Consider the following 14,677-nt stretch of genomic DNA (forward strand, 5'->3'; position numbering starts at 1 on the left):
GAAGGTGTGGATTGTAGTATACACATTAATTACTTTTTTCTTTAGTCATATTTCTAAAACCTAATTGTTGTTTAACTTTCAGCTAATGTGTTTGGACAGGACTTGACAACTTCCTTTGATGCAACTGAGTTATCTGCTCCAAAAGTTGTTTTATTGTGTCTTCAAGAAATAGAAACAAGGGGGCAGCAAAACAAAAGTAAGTGTCATCACATTCAGTGATTGAAATTTTCTTTTCACAGATATACTCATAATATTTATAGAGATGCAGAGAAAAAAATGAAATAAAAGTGCATTAACTCCAGTGATTAATGAGTGCTGATAATGAAGAGAGTTTAAATCCAAACATATTAAGCAATTTATACAGGCTTTAGAAATATTGATTAAACATGTTGTATGCAAGAATGAAATGTATTTGATTTTGAGTGGAGGTAAGTGTTTAGTATTTAGAAAAGTAGACCATACTATTGTTTTACAGGACTTTTAGGAGTTGGATGTTTTCTATTTGAAGTTTATGTGGACCATTTGCCTGAAGTGTAGAAGTGAGCAATGTTTTGATCATAAAGACTTCAGTTGATTGCCTAGAAAATTACGCATTTGCTACATTTATGCAGACATTTAAGCACACACACACACACACACACACAGTTGGTCTGAAGTTTGTAGCAGTTCTTTCTCTAAGAGATCTGTTTGTTTTATGTGGTATGTGATGTCATCATCATTAATGGAAATGGAAGTATAATGTGAAGTTCTTGTTTATGCTTTGTGGTGTTTTGAAGAGTACTGCATCTTATAACTAAATGACACTATGATAAACCTACATTGTCTTAAGACAGTGTTGTTCAACATCCATAGATATTTTTAATTGCAAAAAGATTGTCATTGTAAACATGCAGCAAGATTCATCTCTTGTTATTTCTGCTCATAAGAGATAAGGAACAGTTATAAAAGAAACTTTTAGAACAGATGAAACAGTTGAACACTACTACCTAGAATAGCCCATATTAATTGGTTATAAAAGAGCCAGCTGAAGAGATTTAATCATTATGAACAAATTGATCAGTGTACTCAAACCATATAAATTCAACTCTTCTCTAATGGTAGCACCTCTCTGGATTTTCTAAAATACATTAACCTTTAATTCCATTGAAGTGCATTCTAAGTTCCACAGATTGTCCTTACTTTATTACATCCTATTTCCCATTATTCTCCATGCAGTAATTTAAAGACTTTTTAAAGCTAAGCATTTAGTACTTAGACTGATATTATTTAGTAAATGTAATGTCATGAGTTTTTTCCCAAACTTTCCTATTATTAGAAAGAAATTAACTGAAGATTCATCTCTGAAACTGTGCGTCATTGTAATATTGGCTCCAGTATGTCACATTAAACAATTAACCAATCCACGATGGGTTATGGGTCAAAGGCCATGTCATTGTATTTGTTGACTTGTATTTAAAATTTTATTGAACTACTGTTTTATGAATTTATGTCAATAGGTTTGGAATTAAATTGTAGATTATAATTCAGACTTTAATACATATGAGTTAATTTCTTAATTTAAAAGTAAATATCAAAAGAACCCACCTCAATATAGATGTTACTGAGTCACATAGTATGTTTAATGCAACACTGGTTAAAATAAGATATTTGTGATGCCAGTATATTAAGGTTGTAGTTTCATATAAATTAGGAACTCAAATTATCAATAATAATAAACTAGAATTAAAATAAGAACCTTGTATCTTATTATTTTGCTGAGATATGGCTTATCTACTGAATCAAATACAGTGGCCCCCTTCACTTCATCACTTTCCATTTTTGAAAACAGTTCCTTATATACACTTTGGTATATGACACATGAATAATCAACCAATAACTTAGAATGTCTCCAGAGTGGGTTTTTTCCAGCAATTTTATCTGTGAAAATGCTACTGCATACTTTTGATCTAAGATTTCAAGGAGGTAAGTTATGTCTTTATTCTGCTCAAAGCTTCATATTTTTTAAAATCTAAATACATCTTAGTTAATAAACTTAATAAATTATAATGGAATTCTATGTTATCACTGTAGTTATTTATGATTTTTTGGTTATTGAGCTATATATATAAAAACTAAACAGATTTGTTTGATATCCTCCATGTGTAGAATTTTAAAGGCTTAGCAACCTTTGAGCTCAGTTGCTGCTTGACATAGGTTGCTTTATATTATTGGACACGGTAGCATGAGTGCACTTGCACTACGTCAATGCAAGCTGTGTAATGTTAGCTAGGCTGGACTAGGTCATTATAATCAATAAATATATAACTATGAGACTTAAGTTACATAGGCTAAACATTTGTATTGTGCTATAATATGTAGTCATTCTAGCATGAGAAAAGAACATAATTTATATTTATTTTCTAATTATTTGGCACAGCATGGCCAGGTGGTTAAGGCATTCGAGTCGTAATCTAAGGGTCGCGGGTTCAAATACCTATCACACCAAACATGCTCACTTTTTCAGATGTAGAGGCATTATAATGTGATAGTCAATCCCACTATTTGTTGGTAAAAGAGTAGCCCAAGAGTTGGTGGTGGGTGGTGATGACTAGCTGCCTTCCCTCTAGTCTTACACTGCTAAATTAGAGATGGCTAGCACAGATAGCCTTCATGTAGCTTTGTGCAAAATTCAAAACAAACCAAACCCAATTATTTATGATGGTAACAAGGTCGATTTGTTGATAGAAATCACAGTGTGTAGAAAGTAAGATAAAATGTAAAGTCTTACTAAAAATGGGAAATGTATAAATATGCTTCAGTGTAAAACTACCTGATAAGCATAGTATGTGTGTGTGTCTTTAGTATTCAATCGTGTCTAAAAGTTTTTCTCTATTCACAGTTTGTATTTTATTCATTAATTTATATCTATAAAGTAGTTGCATATTTTGGTTCTCTGGGTACTTGTAGATGCTATACTTTACATTTTGCACTCTTTTCTGTGGAAAACTGACTGCCAAAAATGTAAAGTATTTCTTCCTACTTTGTACACAACTTGGTATGTTAAGTACTCTATTTTTATTGAGATATTTTTTTTTTTTAAATACTTACTTGAAGTACTTTCCCAGCACTTTTGTAATGTGCTGGTAGTTAAATAAAGGGCATCCAAAAGATATGATTTCATAAGAAAATAATACTTGTGTTGATACATTTAATAAATCATTCAGTTTTAAATGTCTCATCTTATTATAGCAGAAGAGTTTTGGAACTAAATTACACATTTCAAACATTCTCTATAAATGTAATATTTGTAAAACGTAGGAAGTTTACAGCTAAGCAGTAATTGTGTTTTTGATTACATTGTTTTTTGAAATAAATGTTATATCATTGTATGGAGTATTTTTTTTTTTATTTGTCTTAATTTCTAATAATTAACAGTTGTCTGTCAATCCAAAAACATAAGAATACAGTTTTGAAAAGTGCTAGTAGAAGCACTAGAATCATGTTCAGGAGCTTTTGTGTAAGGTTATTTGTATATACTGTTTTAAAACAAAACCTGATCTTTGATGTACTGATTGACTTCAACAGTGTTCAATTGATTCTAAATATAGTTACTTATTTTATTTCTTATACTTATTTGAATATATTTTTTTGTTTTATTCTTGAATAGGTATTGATCTGTATAGGGTATTTATGTCTTCAACATCACCTGAAACCGTGAATGAATTAAAGCAAAAATTCAATACAGGTATTGTTTGTTTTTATGAAGGAAATTTATTTATACTTAATAAACTATAAATGGTGCTTTTCAAATGTGGTAACTGAAAGAACTTTTGATTGAATATGGCATAAATTAATATTTTATTGATTCTAATTTAATGTTTGCAGTTTGCTAAAATGGTGTTTAAATTAATTTTGCAAAAAAGAAACTATTACACAGACAAATCAAGAAAATAGGAACAAAAGTTACTGGATTACCTTTTTTTTTTATATACAAAAGCTAGAAAGGTTCAGTAGATTCCAAATATTCATACTTTACCATTGTGATACCTGTTTCAAAAATTTATTATCCCAATTTTTTTAAATTTACATTTATTATATGTCAACATAATAAAAGCAATGATTTAAATAGTAATACATTTTTAGCTAAAATAATATGAACGAGCCAACACAAAACAGTATGAAATTACATGTAGATGCAATGTATAAAGTAAGGCAATTTATTACAATAATAATTTGACAAAATAGAAACATTGTGAAATCAAAATATGCTAACATGCCAATACCATTTTTAAAAATTATAGCATAAAAAGTAAGTCACTGGCATGTAAAAACATCAACAAATGACTACAATAAGCCATTTGAAACTTAATAAAAGTAAAGAAGACTTGTAGCAGAGAACCATGAAACATATCATACAGTTAAAATATATTGAACATACAACTTAAACATTCAACATGTTATGTGAAACTTGAGTTTACTATTAAATGTGATCAATCTAATCAGATGTTTTCTACACAGTTCAATACTTTTTTTGTTCTTTATCTATTTATAATGTGCATAAGAGATTTAGCTTTGTATTTGTTATTGCAAGTTACTTTTATGCCTTCTATCACCTGTGACAATACATTTTGAAAGGTCCATGTTGATGATTTATGGTTCAGTGGTAATGAGTGAAGGCTAAGTACTCTTCTAGTATTAACTATTGCTTTGATATTTGGTGCACAAGTAGATAGTAATGGAATTATGTGAAATTTTATGTGCATTCATTTTCAATTTCCAAAAATAATAATAGTGAAATGTTTTTGATTTTATAGCTTTAATAAACATTTTCCATAGAAAATTAAGGGTTTTATAGATGCAGTATTTGCTCGAGTTTTAGAAAACTAGTACAACAAAATGTTGTTCCTGGGCCATTAGACACTCACATTTGTTGGACCTTGTTTAGTAAAATGTAAAAATCATTACAAGTCTTAATTTGTTGAAATATTACCGACATACTACTACATAATCTTTAGATGTTTTTATAGATAATTTTACTTGATCAGTTAAGTATAATGAACTATTTTTATAAAAGCTTATTTTGAAATGAATTATCATTGAATTATTAAAACAGAATAAAAAGTTGCAAGTAATATTTTTCATAAATTGTTTAAAAGTGTATTAAAATTTTGTTTTACTGCATTATTTATGCAGTTTACAAGGGTTTTACATAAAAGAACATAAAAATAAATAAATTGTTACAGTAACTGATAAGAAAATAACTTTTTATCTAAGTCAAATTAGAAATATTAGTTTCAGGTATTTTATAGACTAAATTAAACTAAAATTCACTTAAACTGAATAGTGTTTAAAACATTTTAATATTTGTTATTTATATCATTAGGGATAAGAACTGTTAATTAATTTAATATAATCACTTATCTGGGAGAAAATATTATACTGTTTAATGTCATGAAAACAATCAACTAATTAAAACTAATGTCACTTATGGATACTGTTTTAAGAAATTGCAACAATCAGTTAATCAAATATTATGGTTAAATCAATTAGCCATAAGTGCAAAACAATGACAAAGTATGCATTTCATGACCTTTTACAGTTGCATTCAAAATTTGATTAACTCTATTATCAGTTTCTTGTTAATGAACTTGACATCAAAATATAACTATAATTCCAGTGTTAACACTATATATGTTTTAAATAAAGTATTTTTACTAAAGATTTGCCTGTGAATGTTTGAAGCCTTTTCTGAGTTAATCCAAGTGAAAGGTGATTTTTGTGCTAAGAAGAAAAACAATTGTCATCCAGTTTCATATCTCATTTACATAAATTTTTAGAACCACATAAATGCTTGCTGACATGGCCTGATTTGCAAATTGTAACAGATAACTGAAATTATTTATCCTATCAGCTTCAAGCCTGTAACTTTTCTACAGCCCTTCTCATTTAATTCTGTTTAATTATTCATTGAAGTGTGCCTACCTAGTTGTAAACAGACTGTTATAATACATCACACAATGACAGCCCACACTCATGCATCAGAGAGAGATAATGAGAAAGGTATTTCATTTTATTCTTTTTTTTTTAATATCAAACCCAAAAAAATTTGAATTTTTTTTACATTTGAGCTACTTTTCTCAAAAAGAAACATATAACTAAAAAAAAACATACATAGAAAAACAAGAAATTTATATTTGAGACCAATTGCATTCAAGCTTGTAGTTTTGAAAGCTTTTTTTTTTCTTACTGTGTTAATTGTCCAAAATATAATTCATGTAGCTTTTACATATGTATTTTAGGACACAAAAGATATATCTGGCATTAGAATAGGATGTTCCAAACTGCTGTAATTTATCTGGCTAACATATAAATGGATGAAGAAATTGTATTACTAGAAGCAACATCTTTAGTAAAAACAATTTATTAAAAAATTTAATTTTTTGTACACAACACACTTATGGTGTGTATTAAAATTATAAAATTTCATAAAGATAAATTTAATAAATTCAAAATTATTGTTAAAATTACAATGTATATCATCACCTATACCAGTTCATTTTATCCCAATCACACTGAATGTGCTCTCCCCTTCAGCCACAGGGGCATTATAAAGTCATGGTCAATCCCACTATTCGTTGGTAAAAGAGTAGTCCAACAGTTGTGAGTGAGTGGTGATGACTAGCTGCCTTCTTTCTGGTCTTGCACTGCTAAATTATGGATGACTGGCCCAGTTAGCCTGCATTTGGCTTTTCACAAAATTCAAATAAACAAACAAAACCAAGTCATTCACTTAAACAACTCCAAGTACATAAGGTTAATCTCATGAAATAGTCAACTGATCAAAATTAATGTTTATTACTGATTTTGATATGTCATCTATCCAGTGATTAGTAATTCCATTAGGGTTTTTTTATTATGGTTTTCATTTAACTCTATTCATCTAAATCGATTAGTGTCATGACTTGTGAAAATAAATTAATTGGGTTCCTGATTATTATAGTTTTTACTATTTTTATTATTCCAACAATTCAAGAATTTGAAAAATTGCATTTTTGTGAAGAGCAAAACTGCATAATTAACTATTTTCACTATGCTTATGATGAGTATAGAAATACAGTTTGTTGGCATTATAAATTTTTATGGTTCAGTATAGTAATAATTAATTAGTATACTGGATGTAATGTATTAATTAGTTTGTAAATTAATAAATTTATATATTTCATTAATTGACCAGCCCTAATTGGAGATAACTAGGAAATTTTGCTCAAGAAGTTACCCAACAATGAAAAAAAACAAAAACAGTGAAGTTTTTTGTTTTGTTACATTGTACTAATTTTGAAATTGTACAGAAATTTTTCAAATGCATTTCATATGCTTGTAAAGTTTACAGTCAGATATGTTGATCCTACATTATTTTTTTTCTAGATGTGAATAGTGTAGATCTTCAGAATTATGAGCTGAATTGTATTGCTGGTGCCTTAAAGAAATACCTTCGTGAGTTGCCAAACCCTGTGATACCTGTAGAAAGCTATGAAATGTTCCTGGAGGCTTCCAGTAGGATTCTTTTTAAATTTTTTTTAATATTCTTTCTAGTTTTTGTTTTTTCTGTATGTGTGAAAGTAACTCTTTTCATGTTAATTTGATATTTTACATAGAAAGAAAGCTTCAATATAAGTACTTTACCTTAAAGTTCCAGTATTGCTGACATTTTCATATATGTATTTGTGATTGATAAAAAAATATATGAAATGATTAATATAATATTAAACTTAATATACAAATGTAAAAAACTAAAGGATCATCCAGTATTAAGAACAGGTGGAGAGAAATATTTTTATTTGTGTGTTATTTTTAGCTTTTATCAGGAAGGCTTGATAAATAATGATGTACAGTATCAGGATAATTAATATATTTTGTGCTTTATTTCTCAGTAGTCTATACACCATTGTGTGCGAAAGGACTGTGGCATGTGCAGTCGTCATTGTATATGTTTAAATGGTTCTTGCTTGGAATTGTAGACTAATACTTTACAAGTCAATTGCAGAAACTAGCCTGTTATGTAAATGGTGATATAGCAAAAATAGTAATATCATAGCAGTGGAAGGGGCAGTAGTAGTAGTATCAGTAGCAGTATAACACCAGGGCAGCATTACTGACACAACACATAGGATATATAGACCAGTTAAAGGCTTTCTATCTATTTTAAAGCTAAGAATGGTTTTGTATTCTTAAATGCTTTTTATTTTACTATCATCATATGCCAACATAAACACTCCTGCTTTTTGTAAGAAGACTACAGTTTGGCAAACCCCCTAAATTCCTCATCTTTGTGGCCAAATGCTATTGAGAGGTGAGCTCTTATGGTAGTAAAATGTTTCTTTTGTGTTTTTTTTTTTTTTAGATTAACAGGTTGATTCCTTTATCAGAGGATGTATATTTTGGTTCTAATTTGAATATCTGAAGCTATAACACCATTCTGTAACTCAATGAATTCCCCAAATTCAGTCTCATCAGCTTGTAGGCTGGATGTTAATTGTTGATAACTTATTTTTATCTTTCTTTTCTCAGGATTTACATAACTTCTTAAATCATGAAACAGGCTGCATACAAGTGCATATTTTTAGTTAGTAAAGTGTGAAAAGTACATAATTAACATTTCAATTTGTTTCACTTTCTTTCAGAAATAGGGAATGATGACCAGTGTGTTCTTTGTCTTGTTCAGTTAGTCAAACAACTTCCTGTTCATCACAGAGTTACCCTTCAGACTCTGATGTCTTACTTTTGTCGGATCTGTCAGTTACAACACATGCGAGGAATCAGAGACTCCCCAACTGTTTTAATTAAAATGATGTGTCACATTTTGCTTCGTCCACGTTGGGAAAATATCATGTAAGTATCTTGTTGCAAATATAATAGCAGTATGCATGAAACTACTAATATGTACTTTTAGTGGTTGTTGCAGCATATAATGAATATGCAAGAGCTGTTTTATTTTCAACTTACAGATTGGTATGTGGTGATTTATTCACAAAAGTTGTTTGTGTTGAGTTTCTAAACCAAATTCTCTTCATTAATGTTGAGTTGGAGGTTTGAATGTACTGTAGATAGTTATGCAACTAAAATTGAATATATAATATTGGAATACTAGCATAATACGAGCTTGCTACTGTGTTTGGTATTGTATAAACAAGCAAAAAAAAAAATTATTTAAACAGATGTGGTGCTAATTTAAATTGTTGTATAATACTTTACATTTAGTAAAGACCAGTAAGCTCTGTGTACTTTTATTTATGTGATTTGCTATTTCAGATTTAAGTGAAATTGGTGAATAATGACTTTTCAAGCAATAGTTGTAAAGAGTAAATAGTTTAGAAAATGTATATGGATCTTAACATTTTAAAGGTTGTCAAACTGTAGTAAAATTTATTGCAGTCTGAAGTGTTTTAGAAGAAGCAGCATCATATTGCTTTCTGGATCCTACTCTTCAAGTTATCTTTTACTTTTTTGTACTTGCAGTTGATATAAAATTAACAGGCAAACTTATATTTTATGTCTTTAACCTATTATTGTTTTTTTATGAGGATTATTTGATGACTGATCAGTAGTTTGAAATTAGGTTTAGTGGTAGATAGCTTTAGAAGCTTTACTATAGACACAAAATACAATTCTTTTATTTTCTTGTTTGTTCTGTACCAGACAAATCGTTCACAACACAGAAGCACATATACGTATTGTGGAGTTGTTGTTACATAAAGGCGATTGGGGGGAGAAGATGCCTGTTTTTGATTCAGCCCCAGGTAATTTAACAGAGATTAGTTATTGTTGGTTTTTGAATGTTTAATATGTTTATTTCAGATTAATGTAAAACTACAACAGACAAAAGTAAAAACAGTTTTGAAACCATCACTATGTTTATGAACCAATAAAATTAGTACAGCTGTATTTAAAGTGAGAAAAACATGTACAAGTAGTTTACATATCAAAGCTTAAAATATCATTTTGTTTAGAACAAAAACATTGACACAGTAAGACTTTAAAGAAAAACTTGGATAGGTGTTCAAAATATTTCTACATAAGATGTAAACATAAAACTAGAACAACAAAAAGTAAATTAGGAACAGCTATTTCTTTTTATGTCAGTTTTTTAACTTTAAAAAGAAAGTCATAATTTCTGTACCACTTACATGCAGTGAATACAGATGAAATTGTGTTATAACAGCCATAAAAAAGTTGTGAAATTTAAAATGTTTGTATAATTCTAATCTCATAATAGAGAGTTGAAACATACATAGATAAATGAACATGACAGTAAACCCGACAAAATCGTTAAAAGATTCTTATCTTTCTCTAAGAAAGGAATATTAACTTATATTTTTGAAAGTTTCTGACACTGTAGAAATATAGTAAACATTGAGTTGTTTTATGTCTAAGTAATATTATTTCTCTTCCTTCTTTATATTTGTCTTTACCAGCAGAATTTTATTTATCTGCCTTTATGACTATTTGGGATTCATTTTTAATTGGTTTGTGAGTGTTAATAAATATACAAGAAACTTGTTAAATTTCAAAGTACTCTTTAACTTCACATAATGTTACTTTGTGACACTTCTACAGTTAATTTTCATAAACAGAAAGGCTCTCCACCTAGTTTGCCTACACATAAATAAAAATGGCCACCTTGATACAATGGAACTGACTGTCGAGGTTTATGTTTTAATCTGGATGATGTCAAAGCACTAATTGCTTTCTAACATCTCATATGTCTTTCCTTATAGGAAACATTTCTAAAACCTGCTGATACAGTCACCTTTCAGCAGTTGTCTTTGTACAGAAATGACACTGTGTGATGGACGAGTGTATGGAAGGGTGGCACTGTTAATTGATCAGCATGTTCTCACCCTGTCTTTGCCACTGAACACACCCTTGGAGGCCATAGCCATCCATGTTTCCTTGTGTCATACCATCACTATTTGTTCTCTCTACCTGTTGTATGGAGAGACCTATGATCAATCAGACCTTGATGCTCTCAATGAACATTTGCTGTCTCTCTTTTTAATCCTGGGGGACTTTTATGGACATCATTCCCTCTGGGAAAGTGCTGATATTGATGGGAGAGGTCACTCAGTAGAGTGTATTCTCTCTGATCACAACCTTTCTCTTTTCAATACCGATATTTATACTTATTTTCATGCATCTAGTCAGTCCTTTACTTCTATTGATCTCTCAGTTTGCTCCCCTTCACTATTCTCCCATTTTCCATGGAGGGTTGACAATAACCCACGAGTCAGTGATAATTTTTCTGTAATTTTTTGAGAGATTGGCCATGGTTGATGCCACCTGACTCATGTGCCCCAGTGGAAGCTGGATCAAACAAACTAGCCTCTTTCACTGTTCCCACAAAACTTGATCCTGCCATCAATAGACAACTGTGTGTAACAGTAACTGAATGTATTATACAGGCAGCTGCTCAATATATTCCTAAAACCTTGACATGTTTTTCATGATATCCTCGTCCATGGTGGAATCCTGTCTGCCACATGGCAAGGAAGGGTCAAAAACGGGCCTGGGATACTTACGAAAGTATCCCACACTCTCGAACCACATCCCTTTCCAGCAGGCCTGTGCACGTGCTCGATGGGTAAGACGTCAAAGCCAGAAGGACTCTTGGATTAAGTTCACAACCAGCATATCACCAGTTCACCTGGCTTTGCCAGGACCTCGGTCCTTGAAGATGCTGTACCATATTCATCATCAGGGACTTTGGCTCTGCATTGGGGCTTTCTTCATTTCCTCAGTTCAGAGCTTATATGCAGAGTCTCATGAACCTTCTTTATACCTCTGCTGATTGCAACTGTCTTTACTATATACTTCAAAACTTTGTTCCTTACCCAAGCATCCCACCTTGGGTTGCGTTTTCCTTCTTCAGTGGGCCATTATTTGTCAGAACAGACGATTCACGATTGCTCCTTTTGTCCTGTGTATCCAGGTGCAGTTGGATGAATTGGGTCTGTCCTTGAATAACATTGCTGTATCCACTGGTCAGCCCATCCCACCATGGCTTAGTATAGTCCACAAATGAAAGCAGATACTCCCGATTGGAGATACTGTCTGTTATTTGCTAAACATCTTTTGAACCATCCTTCAATTTTATTTTATGCAGATGGTTCAAAATTAAGTGACTCTGTGAGCTCTGCCATGGTTTGTTGTGGTTTGTTGGTTGGGTGCAGAATACCTTCTCCAGTTTCTGTGTTCATTTCTGAACTGTACACCATTTCTCTTGCCCTGGATCACATAGAAGCTAAGCAGTACTCAAACTGCACTATTTATACTGACTCGCTTAGTCCTCTACTGGTCCTGGAATTGCTGTCAGTTCTCACCCTTTTTTTGCCAATATTCAAACCAACTGGCCCATTTCTCTTTAACATCTAATTCTATCCAGTTTTTCTGGATACCAGACCATGTTGGTATTTGCGGGAATGAGTACTTCGACACTGCAGCTAAGTCTATTTGCTCTGGCACTATTGCTGTTGTGCCTGTTCCATACATGGTCTGTGGTCCTGTATTCAGGGCTTGGCTTCATGCCAGTTTGCAATCAACTTGGAGTGAGCAACATGAAAACAAACTTTTCCAAATAAAACCCTCTCCTGGACTTTGGCCATCTTGCTTCCGTAAGGATAGGAAAGAGGAAGTTATCTTAACTAGACTATGCATTGGTCACAGTTTTTTAACTCATCGTTTTCTTTTATCTGGGACTGATGCACCAATGTGTTGTTTGTGTAACACTCAAGTAACAATAAGTGACATTTTACTGTCTTGCCATTGTTATGATTCTCAATGATGGCACCATTTTAAACATGTTTTGTCCCAAGCTTTATCAGTAATGTTAGACAGTGTTATTGGTGATGGTGACACTGTCCACCTTAGAAATGTTTTTAGTTTTTTGAAGGCCATTAATCATTTTAATGTCTTTTAAGTTTTTTTAGTTTATACAATAGCCCTTTTTTTTTAATTTGATTTCCTTGTAAGAATCAATATACATCTAGTTTGATTGGAAATTAGAAAATGGCTATAACATCAAATAATTCAAAACCAGGACTGGGAAGGCCAGATTCATGTGACTAATGCTGATTTTTCAACTTACCTGTTGGTCATCCTGGCAAGTTATGATAATTATAATTATGCAACAGAAGGTTCTTTACAACTTGTATTACTGTAGTTTTTCTCTTACTGCTATAGACTAGATGTAAAAATTGGATTTAATGCTATTTATGTTTTACATTAATTTCCTTTTATGAATTTTAATAATTTTACTCTAATTTTATCTTGTTACTGGATGTTTGACACAGATAGCCTAGTTGCTTTGCACCATAAAGCACCAAACCAACCAACCACCCAATACAGCATTACTTTGTAAACTAAAGAAGCAGGAATTAGTGAAAATTAGGTGATTTTACAAACTTTTTGGTGATGATCAGTCTTATAGTAGACAAAGTTGATATTATAACAGTTCAATAAGAGGAGTTTCTTTTAAAATAGTTAAAAGTATCTGGTGAAAAGAAAAAAAATTAAATTTATCTGAAGAATCATTTTAAGACCAATAGTGTCCTCTTTTATAGCCTTACCACCTCGAAGACCATCCTTTGTTTCCAGTCAATTACAGTCAGATTTATTAACATTGGGCAACTCTAATACTGGGGGATCTGTGTCAAAGAGTGGCGGGAACAGTTCTGAATACAGCATTGGTCCTTCTGTCAGGTCTGTAGAAGGACCAACCACACTGGAGGAGGCAGAGTGGTACTGGGGAGATATTACAAGGTCAGAAGGATTCTGTTGCTTTAATTTAGGTTACTCAGCATTTGGATTTAGCATTTCATTGAATTAACTTGTGCCATATCACATATTATTTTCACTTTGTGCATGGTTTGCAAAGCAACTTTATACATAATAGTGTATAAGAATCTATTTATTTAGTTTTACATCTATTTAATAGTATGATAATCCTTACCCCTTTTAGATATAAATTTAATATCAATTTAAGTGTTTGGCTTCCAGTTGGGGAGAAATCTGTCATTTTTAATGCCTGGAATGGTTCTACCCATTGATCATATGTAAAGTTGCCCAACTAAATTAAAAAAAAAATAAATATGTTTACCATAATTTTCTGAATCGTTTTTAAAACAAAATATTTGAAATTTACTTATTAAAAGATTCATGTTTTTAAATATATACTTCAGAAAGAAATTACAGATTTTTCTTTTAGATTTATTACAGTGACCCTGAAATGACAAGATATCCATTTGTGAATTTTTTGAGTGCATTAAACCATTCATAGCCTTCTAAATAAAAAATTGACACATTTTTTAACCAAATGGTGTCAGTTTGAACTCTGTTACAAGCATTATTATAACTTCTTAGCCAGTCACTGTCTTGTATCATGAAGTCCAGTTGCTTGTATGCAAAACCCTGTATCTTAGCTTTGGAACATTATAGGCTGAACATCTAAGGTGTTTTTCTTTTCTTGCCAGTGTAAGCTATATAAACCAATATCCAATATTATATGTTTCTGAACTAATATTTATTGTCCCCATGATGGACTGAAATAGATATTCTTTGACCTGCTCTATCTTAGATAAATCAGCTCTACAGCTTCTTCCTTGGTAATTTATGACTGTTTGATTTTGCAAGCAGAAAATAATCT

General features: G+C 31.1%; 1 protein-coding gene across 1 annotated transcript in view; it reads left to right on the forward strand.

Annotated features, from left to right (window-relative positions):
• LOC143223175 (phosphatidylinositol 3-kinase regulatory subunit alpha-like) overlaps positions 1-14,677 on the forward strand; it is an 83,917-nt gene that overhangs the window by 54,358 nt on the left and 14,882 nt on the right. The window contains 6 exon segments of the mRNA XM_076450749.1: positions 83-196; positions 3,647-3,724; positions 7,405-7,533; positions 8,661-8,868; positions 9,676-9,776; positions 13,596-13,794. Coding sequence (XP_076306864.1) covers positions 83-196; positions 3,647-3,724; positions 7,405-7,533; positions 8,661-8,868; positions 9,676-9,776; positions 13,596-13,794 — 829 coding nt within the window.

The sequence above is a fragment of the Tachypleus tridentatus genome, chromosome 8, assembly GCF_004210375.1.
Source record: "Tachypleus tridentatus isolate NWPU-2018 chromosome 8, ASM421037v1, whole genome shotgun sequence".
Taxonomy (NCBI): domain Eukaryota; kingdom Metazoa; phylum Arthropoda; class Merostomata; order Xiphosura; family Limulidae; genus Tachypleus; species Tachypleus tridentatus.